General features: G+C 42.9%; 1 protein-coding gene across 1 annotated transcript in view; it reads left to right on the forward strand.

Moving 5' to 3' along the window:
* NCKAP1 (NCK associated protein 1) overlaps positions 1 to 19,311 on the forward strand; it is a 234,916-nt gene that overhangs the window by 9,282 nt on the left and 206,323 nt on the right. Inside the window, exons 2-3 of the mRNA XM_030209048.1 lie at positions 7,845 to 7,955; positions 18,692 to 18,784. Of these exons, the coding sequence (XP_030064908.1) occupies positions 7,845 to 7,955; positions 18,692 to 18,784 (204 nt within the window). The remainder of the gene's footprint in view (positions 1 to 7,844; positions 7,956 to 18,691; positions 18,785 to 19,311) is intronic.

Genomic DNA, 19,311 nt, shown 5'->3' on the forward strand with positions numbered 1-19,311 from the left:
TTACCTGACCCCCTCACAATCTCTAGAATATTTGGGGGCCAGGTTCGACACAGCCTCGGGCTATGTGTTTCTTCCCGAGCAAAGGCGGTGCAAGCTTCAGAATCAGGTCCGTCTGCTCCTGAGGATGCCCCGCCTGCAAGCTTGGGACATTGTCCAGCTGTTGGGATCGATGACAGCCACCTTGGAAGTGGTGCCATGGGCGAGAGCGCACCTGAGACCTCTACAGTATTCTCTACTTCAACGATGGTCTCCAGTATCTCAGGATTATCAGTGCAGAGTTTCTTGGCTCCCTGCGGCCCGCCTCAGTATGGAGTGGTGACTCTCGGACAGCATGTTGCAGCGGGGAATGCCGCTGGCGCTCCCAGATTGGTGCCTAGTGGTGACAGATGCCAGCCTGAAGGGCTGGGGCGCACATTGCCAGGGGAAGCATGCCCAGGGTCTGTGGATGTCCGACGAGTCGGAGTGGTCTATCAACCGCCTGGAGTTGAAAGCGGTGTTTCTGGCTCTTCTGGTCTTTCAAGTGACCCTGGAAGGATTGGCTGTCCGAGTGATGTCGGACAACACGACAGCAGTGGCCTACATAAATCGACAAGGCGGCACTCAGTGCAGAGCTCTAGCCGCGCAGGCCGAACAAATTTTGCCACTGGGCCGAGCTGCATCTACAGTCCCTGTCAGCAGCTCACATTGCAGGTCAGAGCAACGTGCAAGCCGACTAAGCAGGCATCAGATCGATCCAGTGGAGTGGGAACTAGCAGACTATTTATTCCTGCAGATATGTGCCAAATGGGGCAAGCCAGTGATGGATCTTATGGCGACCAGTTCCAATGCCAAAGTCCCGTGTTTCTTCAGCAGACGGAGGGATCCTCGCTCTGCCGGGTTGGATGCCTTGGCTCAACCCTGGCCCCTGGGCTTGCTGTATGTGTTCCTTCCGTGGCCCTTGATAGGGCGAGTGCTGCTGAGGATTCGACTGCATCCAGGAGAAGTGGTGCTCATCGCCCAGGAGGCCTTGGTATGCGGACCTCCGACAGATGCTGTTGGAGGCTCCCTTTCCGTTACCTCTGGTTCCACACCTATTGTCACAGGGTCTGGTGCCGCTTTGGTCTTATGGCATGGTGATTGAGAGGGCGCAATTGAGAGATAAAGGCGACTCAAGGTAATTTCCACTCTCCTGCAGGTCTGTAAGCACTCCACTTCCGTGGCTTATGCCAGGATTTGGCGCCAGTCTGAAGTCTGGTGTGTTTCAAGAGCGCTTTCTCCGTTGCGGGCTCCTGTTTCGCCGATTCTGGACTTTTTGCAGGATGGTGTACACAAAGGCTTGGCCTATAATTCCCTGCGGGTGCAAGTGGCAGCATTGGCCTCCCTGCGTGGCAAGGTTGAAGGCTTGTCCTTAGCTGCTCATCCAGTTGTGGCACGGTTTCTTAGAGGGGTGCTTCGGCTCCGTCCTCCCGTGCGGGCACCTTGTCCAGCTTGGAACCTGGGGTTAGTATTGAAGGCCCTTCAGGGGGCTCCGTTTGAATCGCTTCGGCGTGCTTCAGAGAAAGATTTGACACTGAAGGCCGTCTTTTTAGTGGCCATTACCTCGGCGAGACGGGTGTCAGAGCTCCAGGCGCTGTCCTGTAGAGACCCTTTTCTGCAATTCTCAGAGTCAGGGGTCACGGTTCGGACCGTGCCTTCCTTCATGCCTAAGGTGGTTTCAACGTTTCACCTAAACCAGCCTGTTTTTCTTCCCTCCTTTGTTGAGGAGGAGTTTCCAGATTCATTTGGGCAGTTGCACCTTTTGGTTGTGCGCAGGACTCTGTTGCAGTATCTGCGAATTACAAATTCTTTCAGGACCTCTGACCATCTTTTTATGCTGTTTGCAGGTCCTCACAGAGGGTCATAAGCGTCTAAAGCCACTATTGCCCGTTGGATCAAAGAAGCTATCTTTTCAGCATATCTGCTGTCTGGCCGGGCTCCGCCTGAAGCCTTTAAGGCACATTCCACAAGGGCGATTTCCTCTTCCTGGGCGGAAACTGGAGCACTATCTCTTCATGAGATTTGCAGTGCTGCAACATGGGCTTCTAAGCTCTCTTTCGCCCGACATTACAGGCTGGATGTGGCTGCCAGGAGGGATGCGCGTTTTGGAGCACAGGTGCTAGCGCGTGGTGTGGCTTGTTCCCACCCTATTTAGGGATTGCTTTGTTACATCCCATACGTAATGGCTTCATCTGCTTGATGACAAGGAAGGGAAAATTAGGTTCTTACCATGATGATTTTCTTTCCTTTAGTCATAGCAGATGAAGCCATGAGCCCTCCCTGTATGATTGTCTGTATTGCAGTGATTCTGATTTTAGGTGCTGTTCTTGTTTCCTGAAGTTATATTACTTCCTTGGGGAGTCAGAAAACAGTCTTCAGGATTCTTGTTACAGTTATAGGAGGATGAGTTCATTCCCTCCAGTTCATGTTTTGGGAGGATGAGTTTATTCCCACCAGGAGGATGCAGGTATTCTCTCCGTTTATACAAAGTGGAGGACGAGTTTATTCCCTCCAGGAGGATGAGTTCATTCCCTCCTTTTTTTGAGTTTATGACCTTGTTAAGGGGCCATCGTTCGCTGTGAGGAAAGTTCATGTTATTCCCATTGCGGTTTGCCATACTGCTTTGGAAGCTTCAAATTCTGAAGAGGCAGTGGAGCTAGCTGGCCATGAGGCACTGTGAAAAGTTGAGTGCTCTCTATCTCCCCCTGCTGGTTGATGGACACAACCCATACGTAATGGCTTCATCTGCTATGACTAAAGGAAAGAAAATTATCATGGTAAGAACCTAATTTTCCCATGTACATATGAATAATGTTGCCAATCTGGCACTACCATGAGAATTATCACCAGACTTATTGACCCACTCCTACCCTAGCTGAGATAATATTAACCATTTCTCTGATCTCATATGCACCTTTCTTATTCACCTTACTTTACTTTTTGACTCCTCTTAATCTCTTACCTACCTATATGTTCCATCTTTGCTTATACCCTGCACACTGTCTAGTGGTGTATCCCATGGCTTGATGCTTGCCCCTGTGTTTAATCTGTTTATTAATTTTTTAGCTATATTCATGCACGCCCTAGGAATTAAAGGCTAGTACTTTGCTGATGATATCCATTTGGTCTATTAACATTGACTCTGTGTTTCAACCTAACCCATCTCAATCACTTTGGATACTGTTGCACAATGAACCACTAGTAATAGAATATTTCTTAATTCCTCAAAATCTACTGCTATGTGGATCATAGGTTATCAAGATTTCAAATTATTGCACAGGCAATTTTAACTCCTTTATTTGAATATTGCAATTCATCGTATCATAAAATTAATAAAAAATGCATAATCTTCAATTAATGCAAAATGTGGCTGCTCACTTGATATATGGTTTAGTAAAATTTATTGAAGTCAGCCCTTTTATTAGAAAAATTGCATTGTCTAAAAGTGGAATCCCGCATTCAATTTAAGATTGCTTGTCAAGTATATAAATGTGTCTATGGCATGAATACAGTTATGGTAGGGCAATTAATACCAGTTGAGAAGTGCAAAACATTTGGCACTTGACATTCCTTCAACGAAGGAAATTAAATTGAAATATATTTGGTAAATCATTTTTGTTTCAGGATCGTAAAGTATGGAATAGATACCATTATCTGTAAGATTAATATCCAACTATGGTCTTTTTCGGAAAGTTTTAAAATCCTATTTGTTTCCATTGTAGCATTTGGTCTGAAGTTATATTAAGATACTAGTAAAAGAAGCCCGTTTCAGAGCAAATGAAATGGGCGCTAGCAAGGTTTTCGTCGCCAACACCCCCCTCCGTCCCTGGGCAACCCCTTCGTTGTTCTGGCATTGCTCCACCCCCAACGTCATGACGTTTGACGTGAGGGCGGGGCCCAGAGTGATTTCCCACCCCCTGCCTCCCTGCCAACCCCTTTGTTGTTCTGCCATTGCTCCGCCCTCGAGGGCGGGGCCCGGAGTGATTTTGGTGGCTTCACCACCACGAACCTTCGAACCTTTTTGAAGGAAGTCAGAGCTTGGCTTCACTGACGTCAGTGTCCTCAGAACGTTGAGGGTGAGTTTTATTATAGTAGATGAATTATAAGTGATATCTAATATTATTGTAAACTGCTTTGAGAAATATACGAAAGCGGTATAGAAGAATTGTAATAGAATAGGTTGTCAATATTGATCAGTGGTGACTCAAATTCTGTTAGGCCCTCCAAATAAGCCAATAGATTCAGTAAAGTCCTAAATTGCTATACAGATTCCAAACAACTGAAACTGTGACATACCCCCCCCCCCCCCCCCCCCCCCCTTCAGTCTCTCTCTTGCTCTGACCTTTCCCTCACCCTGCAGGCTGCTGCTTCTGCTGGGATATGGCTTTCAATAAGAACTTGAGCTGCATGATGCAGGAAGTTCAGGCTGGTCTCATGGTTTCAAGTCTAAGACTTGTAACCCCGAGACTTCCCAAACTTCCTGCGACATGTGGTGCAAAAGCGGGAAACGTACTATTTTGAGGCAGTACTACCAAAAAAAAAAATTAAGGAGATATTACATACCAGGTGCCAGTGTGCAGTTTCTAGGTGCCATGGCAACGTAGCATCTGAGATTTGTCAAGCCCTGACATAGGGCCTATATTATTTTCACAAGAAGAGGAAATGGGTAGTCTTCATAGATTTCGGTTTCTAGTTGATGGCTGAAGGCACCAGATGGAAATGGTTTTTTTTTTTCTGGGTCCATTTATTCTATTGTTAGAATCGCAGGAAATATTGTGAGGCTATTCAGATTGATCTTGTTTGCTCTTTCATTTTTTAATCTTCCTCATACAAATCACTATTTTGCTACTGTCATGAATGTTAGAAGAATCACCCAAATAGTGCTTTAACCTTTAGCATGAGGAAAGGGAGTGCACAATATGGGATGTTGGGAATTTAGTGTGAAAATATTTAATGGCAGAAGACTTTTCTCTACAAAGAAATTCATGTAGATTGCATTTTTTAAAAACATTTTTTTCTGTATTTAGCATCCTACCCTCTGTTACATTTTGGATATTATAATGATGGTGCACTGCTGTTTTGTTCTAGCCGCTCATAGGTATATAGCTGATAGAAAAAAAGTTAATCTGTGAGCACAAATATGTCAGAAGCCATGGTCCTGTAAATCTGCTAGAAGACATATTGCAGAAAATGACTGAGCACTGCCAGTAATTTCATGATAATTTTGTAAGTTGCATTGTAGAACAAACATGTCTCCCCCCCCCCCCCCCCAAAAAAAAAAAAAATCATGTGTTTTTGTCATGGAGTATTTCTTGTTAATTTCTTAGAATGTTTGTTATTGACAATATTGAAAAGTCATAGGGGAATCCAATCCATTCCTGCAGGACTTTAAATTGGAAGAATCTTTACTACTCACATTCAGAATGTTCAAACCTGACCCAACAGAGTGCAATAACAAAGGGTCCTATGAGCCCTATGAGTTTTGTTAGTAGCTACTTCAAGTGAATAATTAGTGCATATAATTTTGAAGTTTTCTTTATTACTTATTTAAAAATATCAAACTGGGGGTGATATTCTAGTTCTAAATGTGAGATGCCATATTGATCTTTTGCTGTCAAATTCCTGATCTCTCTAACTTTACCCCCCCCCCCCCTCTCCCCCCAAGATGCTTACCAGTGAAATTTAATTTGTGTAAAATAAACTTCTACAGTAGGGGCCCTGTTTACTAAGCAGCGTTATAGGCGCACTAACATTTTTAACATGGATTAACCATGTACGTGCCTACAATATCCCTATAGGTGCCTACATGGTTATTGCGCGTGCTAAGTATAGGCGCACTAAAACTACTAATGCACCTTAGTAAACAGGGCCCTAGGTATGTTGGGTGATATTTTTATTTAATAATGTATGTGTACCCAAACAGGAATTTGTGTATGTGTGTAGTGAGGGGAGGTGTCTTAATACTAGAATTTTATTGCTTGTGATATACTATTGCATGTCATCTTGTTTTTTGTTTTTTTTGTTTATAAGTTGGATATTTTATTACAGGATGAATTTTATTTTAGATTCGTAAAATTGTTTATTCTTATCCTTGGTTTCTTTTTTTCAGGTATGTAAAGTTTCACTGACTAGTTTCTTTCCCCTTTTCTAGTTACGTTCTATATTTGATAATGATGATCTCCTTTCCCTTTCAAAAAATCCAGTGACCATGACATGTGCTTCAAGATGCACTTGGTCATAATGGTATAATTTCACACAACAGGAAAATATTCTACATGTAATAATGCTGGTTGGTTGATACTAACAACCTAAGGTTATTGTTGCACCATATAAGGGCGGATTCTATATATGGTGCCTAGAAAATCCGCACAGAAAACATTTCCGCCTAAGTGTATTATATAAGCAGCATCTAGATTTAGGTGCAATATACGCTTAGTTGACATCTGTGCTGCTCCATGTATACCAATGAAAACATGGTGTTGATTTAGGCACAGAGGGCCGTATTCTATAATAGTGCACATAAATTTTGGAATGCCCATTTCCCCACCCATAACCACTGCCCTTTTTACCTGCATGCATTAAAATTTAGAAACTATGCATTACAGAATACACTTAGCACACATAAACTTTAATTACTGTCAGTTGGTGCTGATTATTGTTAAGTGCTATTAACGCTGATTGTCTTAAGCCAGTTAAGTTACGTGCATTGTTATAGAATATGGTTGGATTTCAGCGCAGAATGCTAGGCACGCTACATAGAATCCAGGGGTGTTAGTGTTTATCTTGTTTTGCTGAAAACGTACAGTTTATTTTTCACTATCCTAATCATGACGTATGAACAGAGTTTTTAAAAAATCTATGTTTATGTGTAATTTTCTCTCTCTTTGTTTAAATGCTTCCCCAGCAAGGACAAGTTTGGAAGGTTTGCAAAGCTTTTTACCTTCCCTCTGACCGCTTGCCCGCTTTCAGAATCAGACTCATACTCCATGACTTCTTTCTCTCTAATCCACAGCTCAGCTATAGAGATCAGTGAAGAAAAGCTAAGTAAACATTAGCATTCAGTAGTTCCTTGCTGTAAACCTTATTAGATCCACATAATTTTAGAGTTTTGCATGGAACACTGGTGTTTCTATGAGAGCTCTTTGATTTAATGAATAAATTACTAGAGAAGTATTATCAACCATCTCTTTAAGGCAAAACTTACCATTGTCAAATACACTCTAATTGAAAAAGATACAGCAGAATTAGAACGTTCCCAACTTAAGAAACTGGCACAGTACCTTGCTATTATGTAAAATGGGATAGTGTTGGTATTTTTATTTTTGAGAGTATGGTGAATTTGTACTCTCCTGAAGGTACTAGCTATGAAAAAAGAAAAACTATTTATAAATTGAAACACATTCTTTTGTTTCATGTAGGGTGCATAAACTTATTACCACGTGCTTAGCATTCTTGTTCATGGATGATGGCTCAGTTGAATTTTCCAGCTATTATCTACAGATGGTTCACAACCCTACCTCAAAAGTTGACTAGAAGTAAAATATATATATATATTTTTTTTCTTTTAGGATTGAGCTTTTCCCCTCTCAGCTGTTTTGCACTAACTGCTTTAAAACTTCCCATACATTTTTTTCAGTAGAAGAACATCTCTTATTCTTTCTGCCATTGCATATTCCAGCTGTGAAACTCTGCACTCTGCCTACTCATTTTATCACTTGCTCTCTGAAAGCCAACAAATATCTTTCTAGTTTCTAACTGTAGTTTTTATTTTTAAAACTGTGTTTAATGAAAATTATATTTGTTTTATGTTTTTCTTTCTTTATATGTAGGCATGTGGGGATCCCAAGGCAAAACCGTCATATCTCATCGACAAAAACCTGGAATCTGCTGTCAAATTTATAGTCAGAAAGTTTCCTGCTGTAGAAACTCGCAACAACAATGTGAGTAACCCCATGTCTGTTTATCGATTTGATCTTTTGCTTGATTTGCAAATATACAGATTACTAAAAGTCCTTGCATGAAAAGCCAAAAGCTAAATGAAAACTGACTTTATTGATTTTTCTTTCTCAGTACACCATGATGTATTTAAGTGAAAAATCTTGTTCAGACTTGATTTTATTTGGGAATAGAGGTGCTTAAGACACCTAGGGCCAGATGCACTAAACCTAACGAGCCAGCAACGTGGTTTTTAAACTAGTTCTAGCCAGTTTACCAAGCAAGTATTTATAGGCATGGTGGTATAAGATAGTCATTAAAAATCAAGGTGATGATTATTTCCTTATATCTGCTAGACCAATGAGGTGTGTCCTACCAGTAGGTGGAGGTAGAGAATTAAAATCTTCCAGTGATATTACCGGTATCTGGAACTCTCCAGTATTTCTCTACTTCCAGCAGATGGTCTAGGTCTGAGTTGGTGATGATGGTTTGGTGTGGACCCAACTCCCTGGGCTACAGTTCACTGCTTTGTCTGCTGCTTCTGGGGCTTGGACCACGGCCCTTACCCACAGTTGAGCCTGGAGGTTTCCATCCTCCTGAGCCCCAAACCTGGTCCATGGGTTGGTGCTCGGTGAGACTGTTTTGTAGCAGTCCTCGTACAGTCCCTACCAGTGGTGTATGTGTGGGTGTGAGGATATGCTTTCCTTGGTGAGAAGCCAAAGTTTGGTCAACTGTGCTTTGGCTTTATTTCTCTGGCAGTTCGCTGTGGGCTAAAGCTACTTTAAAGAAAAAGAGAGAGAGAGAAGTAAAATATATGGAGTTTGGCTACAGGGTTTACTCCAGCAGTGCAGAATGGTGACCAGTAAGGCACCAGTGGAGACCGGGCCCCATTGAATGCAGGGCCAGGTCTGTCTGAAGGGAGGCATTTTTTGGTTACAGCAATATCATCCCCAGGTGAGCCCAGAGAATGGACACAGGAATTTTGTGGGGATCTCATGATTCTTAGGAGGCCTCAGCAGTTCTGCTTTTGGCAGGAACGGCAGCCACTTTTGTCTTCGACCCACTAGTCTGTGGGCTGGAGTGAAGATCAGAAAGGAACTGTTCTTGCCCTGTTATTATTATTAGCATTTGTATAGCGCTACCAGACGCACGCAGTGCTGAACTCCTGATACAAAGAGACAGTCCCTGCTCAAAAGAACTTACAATCTAAATAATACAGACAGACAAGACAGTTACGGGTGAGGAAAGTAATGGGTGAGAAGTAGACTACACAGGATCACCTCTGGGAAAACGCCTGGATGTGCCCTAGGGATCTTGAGTGGCCCAGGGGAAGGTATACAGGGGCTCTGAAAGGGAATCTGAGCTAGGGATGGGTATAGGTGGGGAGCTTGGAACCTGGGGGGATGGTATGGGGGAGAGATCGGAACCAGGGGGAGGAAGAGGAGGGAGTTTAGATTACCTGACAGATCTACTTGTTCCTGCTGATATTCAGCCAGGACTCACATAAGTATCTTATGCAAGTCTTGGCTGAATGTTGGCTGGGACCCATATAAGTGCCACTGACCAGCATGTTCCCAGGCCTGGATATTCAGTGCTAGTGCTCTGCACTAATTATCCGGGTCTGATTTAGCTGGTAGCAGTTTTATTTTTGATCACTTCCTCTGGAGAATACTGCAGTAAGGAGGATAGTGGGGTGTTTTAGATCTCTATTTTCAGAAAGGATTCACATGGGATGAAACTTCACTAATGGATTGATCAATACCTTGGTTTCAGAAACACATTAATCACTAAAGATTATTAGAGAAGTGTGTGTCTTATTATTTGGGGTAGATTTGTTTTCCATCAGTGTGTATTTTACTCGCTTTATTAGATGTTTCTTTAAACAGCCTTTTTTTTTTTTCTGTTCACCAGTGGGACACATCAGATGAGTCAGTAGTTTGGAAGAAGTGTACTAGAGTAACTCATAGCTCATTAGATTGTGCTATATAGACATTTGAACTTAGAGGGATATAGAGAAGCAGGGCTTTTTTTTGAGGGGGTACTGAGTACCAGCACCTTTTCCATTGTGTTCTGAAATTGGCCCATGGTCCGTAAGTTTTAATTAAAGAGCTCAGGCTCTACACACCAATTCTGCCTTGTCATAGATTCTGTGACTGGTTGCAGGGGTCCTGGCTATTGTGGGATGAGTCCCTCAGTGATCACCTCATCCCTGAAGGGTGGCCTGACATTTGAGTACCGGCACCTTTTTTGCTAAAAGAAACACTGTAGAGAAGTGGTTTTAATGTAATTTTTGTGATTAGCTGTGTACTACTTTTGTATTTGTGGGTATATATCTGATTCATAGATGCAGCAAACTGAGAGAGAGAGAGAGAATTGTACAGTGAGGACCAGAAAGATTGTCTTTCCCAAGGTCATACAGCATTAAAGTTCCAGAAGCTGTCCTTGCATTTGGTTCAATGCTGCCATACCACCTCCCTAGTTAATCTTGCACAAACCTGGCACTAGTCTCCTCTGGTTCAAAAAACGGTGTGAACTGGAGCTAAAAAAAACTGTAAACTTTTATGTTTATCAATTGTAGTTGCAGCCGAGCATTTTAGCAACTTTCTTTACGCAAATCATTACTTTATGGTGTTTTGTTAAACGCTGTGCTCATATTTTCCACCACTGTGTTAACACTTGAATGTTTACTTTCCATTTTTTCTTGTCTCTCTCTTTATTTATTTTTTTTTTTTGCTCTTATTTTTTTGTACTGTTGTGCTCTAAGGAAGTGGTTGAAGAACTTTTGTTTTTACTGTATTATGTTTGTATCTACATTTTATTTTGCATGCTTAACGTGGCTTTGCCTGGATATTCTGTTTGGTAAGTTCCAAATTTCCAAAGCATATTGTGTTTGTAGAAGAGCTTAAAGACTATCGTATTGGTTCATTTTCCTCTGTCTTCCATGTCTTCCTCATGCTGACATTTGCTTATATCTTGGTCTTGCATCTTTAACATTTGCACATGTAATCACATCTCTTTCCTAATGTCTTAATTTGATCACAGGATCTGCTAATAACTATGGTTTTAGCACTAATGTTTACTAAAGAGCTACCCTTTTAATCTGCAGTTATGTAATTCTAGATCACAACAAAAGTATGCAGCAGTAAGTTTTCATCACTTGTTTTTTAATGTACAATCTGACTGAGACGGAGAATCCCATTTTGTTTGCTAGGAATTAAATTATGTCCCAATTTGGCATGATTCAGCTTAAATAACAGCGTTTCCCTTGTTTTTTGTGTGTGAGAGGGGGGGAGGGGGTTGGTTTGTTTTTAAATTGTTGGTCATCCTTGTAATTTGTGTGCAATTCAAAGGGCACAGTATATGAGAATATAACTAAAATTCTGATTTTAGGGTTGACTTGTATGGAAGACAGGCAGTATCAAGTTTAATTTCAAATATCCTACAAAATTCAAGGAGTTGAACTATAGCATGAAGGCTGAGGTGACTGTTACAGATTTACTATCACAGATTTTTTTTTTCAATATAAATTGCGAGACTACACTATCTGTCCACCCCCCCCCCCGCCCCAGTTTACTAAGCCGTGCTAGCGCCAACACAGCCCATCCAATCTGAATGTGCTGTGTTGGCATTGCAGCGTGGCAGCCGGTACTGCGGCTTAGTAAACAGGGTATGTGTCCATTTGCAAGGCCTTAATGGATTTGTAAACTATCCACAATGTTATATATGTGTGTATAATATATATATCCTATATAATAATTCTCATCTCCAACGTTCTGAGGCTGCCTGGAACCGTGGATTCTGCCGGATGTGGTCTACTTCATGGAGTAGATCAAACTGACGTCAGCAGCAGCAGCAAACAGTGACACAGGCAGGGGGAGGACTAGCAGCCAGGGGGAGTATCCTCCCCCTGCCTAGGAATCACTCCAGACTGGCTGCCAACCTCTGAGTTCTGAACCACCCGCGCACACTAACCGCCCTCGAAAAGCCGCCGCTGCCCCCCTGCTCGGAGCTGCAACAGCCGCAGCACCGGATTGCATCCTGCACCCCTCCCCCACCCGCTCATTGGCCTCCGCCTGCCCCAGGAAGATAATATGCAAATCTATGCACAGGGCTCGCCGGGAGAAGCGATGTGGCGTTTGCTGGGTGAAATCACTGTCCCTTCCCACATCCCGAACTAGAATTACAGGTGAGGCAAATTCGCCGCCGCAATTTACTGTGCACCCCTCCCCCTTCTGCTTATTGGCTTCCGCCCCTACACAAAGATAAATATGCAAATCTGCGTTCAGGATCCGCTGGGAGGAACGAAGCGGTGTCTGTACGGCAATATACACCCCCCCCCCCCCCCCGCCAAACCTCCCGACCTAGGGCGGCGAGACAGCAAGCGACTGGCTACGGCGACTGTCAAATGTGGAGGAGGCGGGTGAGGGCTCAGGGCGGGGGTCGGTGTCCACTGGCGACTCGGAAGATGGGGGAGGGAACGACCAGCGGGTCCGACTACAGCGCATCCGTCATCCCCGTTCACTCACAACAAAGCAAGGAAACCTATGAGATGCTGCAGGACGTTTCATAGACAGGAGTGGAAGACAGCACAGCAAGTCTACTGTAAGCAAGGAAGCCCATTGGTAAATCTCTGTTTCCACTCCCCTACGCTGCCGTCATTGCCATACACTAAAAAATAAGCAAACCTAGGACCTCCTGCTGCACATTGTCGTTTTTACATTGCTGATACACAGTGCCTTAAAACGTCAAGGACAAAAGGAGAGGGGAGATGACAGACCCTGCAACTGGGAGGGAAGGGGAGGAGGGGAGAGGGGTGGAAGGGGAGGAGGGGAGGGGAGAGGGGTGGGAGGGGAGGAGGGGAGAGGGATGGGAAGGAAGGGGGCAGGGGGGAGGGAGGGGGGACCCTGTAACTGGGGTATAAGGGAGGGAGGGGGACCCCCCCCATCAACTGGGAGGCAGGGGGGGACCCTGCAACTGGAAGACGGACTGGGGGGGGGATGATGACCCTGGAACTGGGAGGGAGGGGGGACCCTGGCACATACTCTGTCTTACACACACACTAGTGTGTATATGTATGTATGTAATATATATATATATATATATATATATATATATAGACACACACTTTTTTTTTTTTTTTTTAATTGTTAGAATTGTTATTTTCAAAGGAGTAAAACAGATGGCAACATTTAGATTGCTGAGCTCTTTGCCAAAGGTTTCATTTTATTTTTCTGTAAGGCTAAATTACTCCTTGTAGAATTAGCATGCATCTTACAATAATGTGTTTTTAAGTTTCTAGGCATTAGAGCATCAGAGGGAAAAGGTGTTTTAATAAAAAAAAAATATTCATTATCATCCTGCTAGGATGAGTAGCCTGATGGTTAGAGCAGCAGACTGAGAACCAAGGGACCAAAGTCCAAATCCCACTGCATCTCCTTTTGATCTTGGGCAGGTCATTTAACTCTCCGTTGCCTCAGGTACAAACTCAGATTGTGAGCCCTTCAGAGAGAAAAACCAAAAAAACACCTACTGTACTTGAATGTACTCCACTTTGATAGCTTGCATGTGGTATTTTAAAATAAGCAGGTTATACTTCCCAACCAGCAGATGGAGAGATGTTTCAGTGACATTAATCACTGGTATAAGGAGTGGTACAGCCCTGGAACATGCCTGTATTTGTGTCTACAGTACATGGTGTGAGCCAAACTGGTGCAGCATGTATCTTTTGTCTAGGTCTGTCTCCCCAGGGTGTAGTCTACGGTACTCAGCCCCTAGGGATTCAGTCCAAGGGATCAGTCCACAGGTCTTCCCCTGGTCGAGTGTGGAGGGTTCTGGCCCCCTGAAGACCCATGCGTTAGCCCACTGGCTTCTGCTTGAAAGACTGGCCAGTGCAGGATTCCATAGGGTCTCTACCAGTGGGGGTAAGTTAGCTCTCTTTTGTCTGACACTCTTCCCCAGGGAGCCTTGGTGCTGGAGCTCTGGCCTGCTGGCCTCAGCCCTTGTGAATGGAGATGGCTGGCTGGCCGGCCAGTGTGGGTGATAAGGTATCCTAAGGGATCCACTAATTCTTCTTGTATCTGTCTTACCCCTCCCTTCTCCTTCCTTTATGGTTGGAGCAGTTGGATGAATACAGGGAAACCCAATTCTGGTCCCATGGCTGCTGCTTTGCTCTTGAGCAGCTCATTTCAGCTGGTGAGGGACTGTTCTCAATGTTCTTATAAGGGATATGAAGTGTGCCTCCAAGAGTTTGGAGTTTAGGGGCGGGGGAGAGGACACTGCCTTTACTTAGGCATTCTTTTAAAAAAAAAAAAAACCACCTGGTCCTTTGGTCCCCATCACCTACCCCAGCGAGCTATGCTGCACACTTAGTTTAGGAGCTTGTTTCCTCTTCACCTCTGAGTGGGGAGAGCATGGTGCGGCAGAACAGTTGTTGGAACCAGCTCGCCTGGATGTGCTCTTTCCCAGAGTCATGGAGCAGTTTAAAGTACATGTCTGCTCTGGCAGTGCCTTCAGTTTCTGTTTGGATTGTGTCTGGTACTTATGCTGATTAATTCAATGACTGAAATATTTCAGGTGGTCTTTCAGAACTAGGGTGCTAGAGCATCTCCCTGGACAGGGTTGGTTCAGATAGTCGTCTTGGAGGAGGCTACAGCCTCAAGAGGAGGTTATTGTGAGAGAGCATATTTATTTATTAGGATTTATTTACTTCCTTTTTGAAGGAATTAACTAAAAGCAGTGTAAAGCAAGATATGAAGGTCTGTCCTTCTGTGGCATGGAACCCTGGTCACTGGGGGTCTGTCTTGGCCCATTTGATACTGGATAGCCCATATGACGTGGATAGCCCCCAACCCCACCATAAGGTCTGGGGGGTGGGGGGCTATCCATTATTCCTGGCTGGTCATAGCTTCCCCCTCCCCATCTACTTTCTGCTTCTTTTTTTTTTTTTTGTAAATTAGTGAGGAGACCTTTTGATTTGCTTGATTATATCATTGGGATGACCAAAATGGAGTGTGTTGTGTTCCCTGCAAAGGAGTGTTAAGGAAATCATAATAGTGCTCCCTGGGGAAGAGGTTTGCCTGTTTTGGTGGAGCTGTTATGTAAGGAGGGGCACAGTGTTTAGAGACCTACATGCAGGTGAGGTTTTGGTTTCTGCTTAATCTTCTTATCCTGTCTATAGTCTTATACCAGGAATTTTTATACCGGGGCATCATGCTTTGAAAGCACCTCCGTGGGGCCTAGCCTCTGCTGATCAGAGCCATGGCAACTTTCGGCATGAAAAAGGGACAGCTGTTCCACACCACTACAGTGAGTCTGGCTGCTTATGGGGAACTGTCTGTTACTAGCTTTTAGGTAAACAACCTTGCTGCTTGGGCAGTTCTGTCTCCTGTGTTGTTCATTCAGAATGGTTCAAGATGGGGCCACGATATTTGAACTGGCTTCTTCGGAATTTTGCTCAGAATAGCAGCGATGGATTTGTTGGTCTTGTGGACCAGTCTCAGCGTTTGTGACAGGGTCCACTGTTTGGAGAGGGCACTGTGCGGATGATCAGTCTCTGAAGGCTGATCTTGTTTTGGGGAAGGCCTCCCTTGCCTTTGAGTACTTCCTCAATACCAGTTATGGATGGAGAAGATCAGGAAGAATATGCATGCTAGTTTTGAACTCTCCTCCCATTCTCATGAAAGTTGTTCTGTTTGGGTCTCACTTATCTCTGAGAGGCTAAATACCTTGTGAGGAGACCTTTTGTCTTCTCAGAAAGCTTCAAGGACATTATTGGGCTGTGAATGTCTCTTAGAAGGTGGGCTAAGAGTAGGGTTTTAGTCTCCATCAGCTTAGGGCTGTGCAGCACTTCAGTTCTCACTTTGTCACATAATTACTCAGGCCCTTAGGAGTTATCACTGAACACATTCTGAAAGCTTCAGCTCTCCTGTCTGGGGATAACATTGTCTAGTCTTTGGCTAGTCAATCCCATCTTCTATTTCCTGGCTAATTGGAGATGAATATTCGAGGGAATGCTCAGTTGTAGTCTTCATTTGGCAGGTAAGGAACCCTGTGCAAAGGTTTATCTTGGGCAGCAGTTCTAGAACTTTGCCCTTCTAGTTCCTGGATTGTAAAGAAATCTTAGGGTATCTTTACATATCAGAATCAGTGGCCTTCAGTGTTGGAGATTCAGGACCCATTCCCAGGGTTCAGTTCTTGTATTCTCTCTGGGTGTAGTTTCTGGTAGGTCCCTGATCCCAGGATAGCAAGTCACATGCGTGATACCTGGTGCTTAACACCTTAGGTGTTTTCCGTACTCTGTATCTGTTCTGAGGAGGTGAAATGTTGGGTTGCCCGATTGTGGACCTTGCATTGCCTCGTTATGTCCAGTGCCATATTCAGTGCATGAAGGGAGAGGTTCAGGCAGTACTGCACAACTTTGGAGATGGGTCAAAGTCTCTTGCTACTTCTTAGCTAGCTTGTAGTTGGAATTTGTGCTCAACATGGAATGTAGCGTTACTGAACCATCATCCAGAACAATAGTAGAGCTCTAAGGTAGAGAACCTCTAGCACGAAATGGTCCAAGTTGAGCAACCAACCACCAGAAAAGAACCTTTATGAAAGAGTTTTAAAAAGATTTTAAAGACTGTTATTTCAACATACCTTCTCTGAGAAATGAAGACGTTTGGGTGTAGGTAACCTGTGATCTATGATGTTGCTATTCATTTTATGTGTTTGAGTTTTTATGTGTTTTATTTTAATCTGCAATGGATAGTAGATTGTGCGCAATATACATTTTTGAATAAAATTAATGCAGTCATTTTCACTGTGGAGACTGCATTAGCAGGAGCGTAGGAGGATTACTTCTGCCATAGTTCCCCACTGGACTATCAGGGCTATAAGGTAGGACCGGGGAGGGGGTCTACACTGGGTCCATGAGGGGGGTGTTATTTTCAAGGAAGGAGTGAGTGTTTCCAGTGGTGGGGGTGGCTGGGAGCAGAGCCAGCCGTGGCAGGACACCATGGATGCCATAGGGGAGGAAGGATATTCAAGTTAACATTTTCCACTTTAAAAAAGGGGGAAAATGTTATCTCCATTTATATATGGATGGGTTTATATTTGAGTGTATACAGTAACAGTGCAGTTAACTGACAGAGCAGAGAAGCCTTCTTATATAGTGAAACCATGCACTGTCATTTAACTTTTTTTTTCACTCTTTATATCATTTTATATCTCACTATAAATGGTTTGGTGATTATTTTCATTTTGAGAGTTTTGTGTGCTAATAGGTTTTTGTGCTGGTCATGATAAATGGAAGCCCTATAGATGGTTGAGTTAAATTGGAGCTTGTTGAGTTTTTTTCCTTCTATTTTTTTTTTTCTTTCATTTGAAGTTCACATCTATATCTTCCTATAATTTTCAAGTGTGAAGAATTGTTTATTTTGTTGTTTTACAATTTTAATTATTCTGGCAATCCACATTGTGTTGTACTAAAAATGTGGCGCTACATTTTTGTGAATTCAACCAGTCAGTAGCTCATGTAGCGCTTTCATTTTATTTATCTCGGGCAAGGCTAAGAATACAAGAGAATTCAGGCCAACTAGCGCAGTTAATAATGGATAGTCTTGAGTTAACGGCATTTTTAGAGGGGTCTGACTCGGATCAAATTGCCTCTACTACTTTAGTGATAACTTTGTGCCTTGGATCCTAGCAGTGACTGGCTTACAATAATGTTTTTCAGAAGTAAGGATATTCAATTTATGGGTTGTATTATACAGATGTTTCTGAATGTGGCAAAATTTACTCAAAAAAAGAGTTTTTGTTGTTAAAACCATGGGTTTGGGGTTTTTTTGTGTGTGTGTCTCTCTCTCTCTCTTTAAATGCTTAGTTAAATTTCAAGGGATAAGAAATATTCTCTATGAACATTATAAAATATCTAATGCTGAGTTGACTGAATTTTGGGCTCCTGTGACTGTGGCTCCAGCCAATGGCCCTTACATTAAATCTGTTGGAATTGTACTTGCAATACATATACTCCCCTTTTCTGATATAGCTTCTTTTTTTACTTGGGCTGTTTCCTTTGATTTGCAAATTGGATCCCATATTTTATTGTTTTGGTGGACTAGGGTGAAAGATCAGTGGAACTTCTCTCTCTCTCTCTTTTTTTTTTTTTTTTTTTCTTTTTGCTTGTTTTAATGTATTGAAAATTTATAAATCTAAAAGAAAAAAACAAAAACAAATTCCACCATTGTAGTTTTGAAGCAGCACGTTTTTTGCATAAGTCATGAATTTGACAGAGATGCACTTTGCACCAGAAACACTGGCTGACTTTTGCGTTGTCTATAAACCTGAGTGATTAGTATAAGTATCATCAGTGGATACCAGTTGTATAAAAATGGTTTTCTCCGTGCCTAGTAGATTGGATAATAAAATTGTTTATATACAATTTTGAAATTGGAATGTATTTTATAATTTGATTGCACATTTCTATTGTTGTCATACACTACATACTTTTTATAGACTGCATTGTGTAGAGTATTTGTTGATTTAACCGTTAGGCAATTATATTATTTGTGAAATAAACAGACACACAAGAAACTGTTTCCCCGCCCTCCAGGTCTGCTGCTTCGTTTTTGTGGTGGTGTATTGCAGAATAAAGTTGCTTACTTTAGTGTCTCTCTCTCTAGTTAGTTGTGACTGTAAGCAATAATTATTTATAGATGAAGAAACAAGGAGTGTGTATATGTTTGTCTTATTTTTACAGCAACAGCTTGCTCAGCTGCAGAAGGAAAAACCTGAAATTCTGAAGAACCTGGCTTTATATTATTTCACATTTGTTGATGTAATGGAATTTAAGGTAAGGTTTATCATTAAGAGCTTCCTTTTACAAAGCCGTGCTAACGATGCCCACATGACAAATGAGAGGAATCCCATAGGAATTGAATGGGCTTCTTCTCATTTGCTGCGTAGGAATTGCTAAATATATGTAATGAAATTTCTTAATACTAGTTTTCATTATTGAAATATTGTTTGGTTGTATTCCCTGCAGCTCCCAGGCTTTCCAAAAGTGCTCCCTTTGATAGCACGTATCTCAAATAATAATGGTAATACTAATAATAATTAATTCAATTGGCCTGGCTTCATGCCCTTTGTCAGGAACTAATGCTATTGTAATGTACTCAGTAGAGAATTTCCCTCTAGGCGCACCCAGAGGGCCGGGGACAACAGAGTGATGGAGCCCCAGGCCAAGGTAGGTTGGGGCAGTCGGGCAGGCCAGTGTGACTGCCATGGGGTAGGGCATGCTGATGACACACGCTGCGTGGCCTTCAGAGCCAGCAGCTGAGCATGGGTAATGGATTATTTTTCTAGTGCTATTCCCTCACC

This window comes from Microcaecilia unicolor, chromosome 7, assembly GCF_901765095.1.
Source record: "Microcaecilia unicolor chromosome 7, aMicUni1.1, whole genome shotgun sequence".
Classification (NCBI taxonomy): domain Eukaryota; kingdom Metazoa; phylum Chordata; class Amphibia; order Gymnophiona; family Siphonopidae; genus Microcaecilia; species Microcaecilia unicolor.